The sequence below is a fragment of the Polyodon spathula genome, unplaced genomic scaffold, assembly GCF_017654505.1.
Source record: "Polyodon spathula isolate WHYD16114869_AA unplaced genomic scaffold, ASM1765450v1 scaffolds_980, whole genome shotgun sequence".
Classification (NCBI taxonomy): Eukaryota; Metazoa; Chordata; class Actinopteri; order Acipenseriformes; family Polyodontidae; genus Polyodon; species Polyodon spathula.
Genome location: NW_024472467.1, coordinates 5,173 through 7,393, shown reverse-complemented (window position 1 = coordinate 7,393; position 2,221 = coordinate 5,173). Strand labels below are relative to the sequence as shown.

At 42.2% G+C, this 2,221-nt stretch overlaps 1 protein-coding gene across 1 annotated transcript; it reads left to right on the top strand.

Annotated features, from left to right (window-relative positions):
* The first annotated feature begins 361 nt into the window (after positions 1–361).
* On the top strand, positions 362–1,969 carry LOC121309202 (asparagine--tRNA ligase, cytoplasmic-like). Its single transcript, XM_041242115.1, has 4 exons — positions 362–476; positions 829–1,050; positions 1,445–1,644; positions 1,909–1,969. The coding sequence occupies exons 1-4, from the start codon at positions 408–410 to the stop codon at positions 1,967–1,969; spliced, it is 552 nt and encodes a 183-aa protein (XP_041098049.1). The 5' UTR covers positions 362–407.
* Positions 1,970–2,221: the final 252 nt, after the last annotated feature.

Below are 2,221 nucleotides of genomic sequence, written 5' to 3'. Positions count from 1 at the left end.
CATTGGTTTTATCACTAGCTGTACTCTTATTGGAACTACTCTTGACTATAACAGGGTTGCTGATATCCTGTGAACAGTGGTGTGCATCCTGTCGCTGGACTTCACTTGTCTGACTTGACCGGCCAAGTACTGATCGATGCGAGGCCCCTGCCTCTTCTCTCTCAAGCATCTCTTTCTCACTTGATGATTCTTCAGACCTTGGTCCAGTCACAGGTAGAAGCCTAGAGTGCCATGTCTTGTTCCAGAGCTCTCATTGCAGATCTTGAGCTGCACAATTGTGTTGTCTGCTGTAAAGTAGTATTCGTTCGTGTGTCCTTTTCTTTTCCTAAGCCGTTAACTGTGTTATAACTGAACTAAATATGTATGTGTATGTGTTTCTCTTTTCTTAGTGTCAATGCTATAATGCGATGGTCCTGTCTACTGAAAGCACTGTTGCGCTTTATGGATCACTGAAGCTTGTACCAGAAGGGAAGCAAGTAAGTATATTTTCAAATAAAAAACAAACATCACAGCTGTGAATTCAAAATGTAATAAGTGATTCTCCAGGTAAACACAAGTGGACATACAGATACATGGACGTCTGGAGTTCATAGCAAGTTTCATGACAATTGAATAAGCGGTTCTTCAGGTACATTGGAAAATGTGAAGTGGTACAAACGCATAAACTAAAGCTGTGTATAGGGCCTATAGTTTCAAAATCTAGATCTATCTTTCTAAAGCTTATGCGTGGCTATAAACACTTTGGTACAAATGGTTGTACATGATTGTTTTATACAGCGTTATATACCAGTGTTTGAGACCTAGCTAATGTTACTTTGCTTTGTGCAGGCTCCGGGAGGCCATGAGCTCCACTGTGATTTCTGGGAGCTGATTGGCTTGGCTCCAGCCGGTGGTGCCGATAACTTGCTCAATGAAGAGTCGGATGTGGACGTGCAACTGAACAACCGGCACATGATGATCCGTGGAGAAACCGTGTCCAAGATCCTGAAAGTGCGCTCCGCTGTTACCCACTGCTTCAGAGAACACTTCTTTAGCCGGGGCTACAATGAGGTAAAACTGTTATTGATGGATACATTAATCATTCATTTACATTTATTAACACATGTTACCTGTGAGAAATGGCAGTTATATATATTTTTTCCCAAAAGATTTGCAACTCGGTTTAACAGAAGAAATTTGCCTTTTGGCCTTTTAATCTTGAGGTTTGTCCTAGTTATACGGTAAGGTTGACACACTTTTAATGTTGTTTACAGCTTTTAATCAGGATGCTGTGTGGATATTAAGCCTTTTAGGAAAAGTATTTACTTGTCCTTCCATTTTAAAATAATACAACAAACGTATAGATTTTAACACTAGCAACTGTGAAATGTTAAATGTCAAGTTTTGAACGGGCACTAGAATCCTAAATTTGAATCCATAATCTCAAGGTCTTCTGTTTTTGCAGATCACACCCCCTACCTTGGTGCAGACTCAAGTCGAGGGAGGATCCACTTTGTTTAACCTGAACTACTTTGGGGAAGAGGCATACCTAACCCAGTCTTCCCAGCTCTACCTGGAAACATGCATTCCAGCCCTGGGAGATACCTTCTGTATCTCCCAGTCCTACCGTGCAGAACAGTCTAGAACACGCAGACATCTGTCAGAGTAAGGAATATCAGACTACGCACAACGGTTCTGTACTTGTGAATGGTATTGGTAAGGGTCTCGGGTGCTTAGTGCAACATTCCCTGACCTATGATTTAATCCTATCTAATAGTCACTGTTTCCTCAGTCCCACCTATCCCTAAAATGGGGTAGAAGCAGGCTGGAAACAATAATCTGCTTTGCTTGGGTAGGTTATATTGGGTTGTTGGGTAAAACCTGTGCTTCTACTCTGTGATGGAATGTGATTTTTACCTGTTCCCCCAGGTACACTCACGTCGAGGCAGAGTGTCCATTCATTTCATTTGAGGACCTGCTGAATTGCTGACGGAAATGTATCTGCGGCTGCTACACTGTTTCCCTTCCAGGTCAATATGTTCTTGCAACAGAGTCTCACCTTTTTTGCAGACTGACCGACTTCCCGACCCAGGGAAAGAACTGTCAGAGAACCAATCCAAAAAGGGGGGGGGGGGGCCTCTTGAGACGGTGAACGAATCCTTGATCTAGTAAATAAACACATAATCACGGTTACTCGACAACTAGATATTTTTAATCTGACAACGCAAAATAATAATTGTGC

What these genes read in the sequence shown, in the direction of transcription:
- LOC121309202 (XM_041242115.1), top strand. Translation starts at nt 408, where the DNA reads ATGGTCCTGTCTACTGAAAGCACTGTTGCGCTTTATGGATCACTGAAG. An exon ending in TTGTACCAGAAGGGAAGCAA is followed by an intron (nt 477 to 828) that starts GTAAGTATATTT and finishes TGCTTTGTGCAG; the next exon opens with GCTCCGGGAGGCCATGAGCT. An exon ending in ACACGCAGACATCTGTCAGA is followed by an intron (nt 1,645 to 1,908) that starts GTAAGGAATATC and finishes CTGTTCCCCCAG; the next exon opens with GTACACTCACGTCGAGGCAG.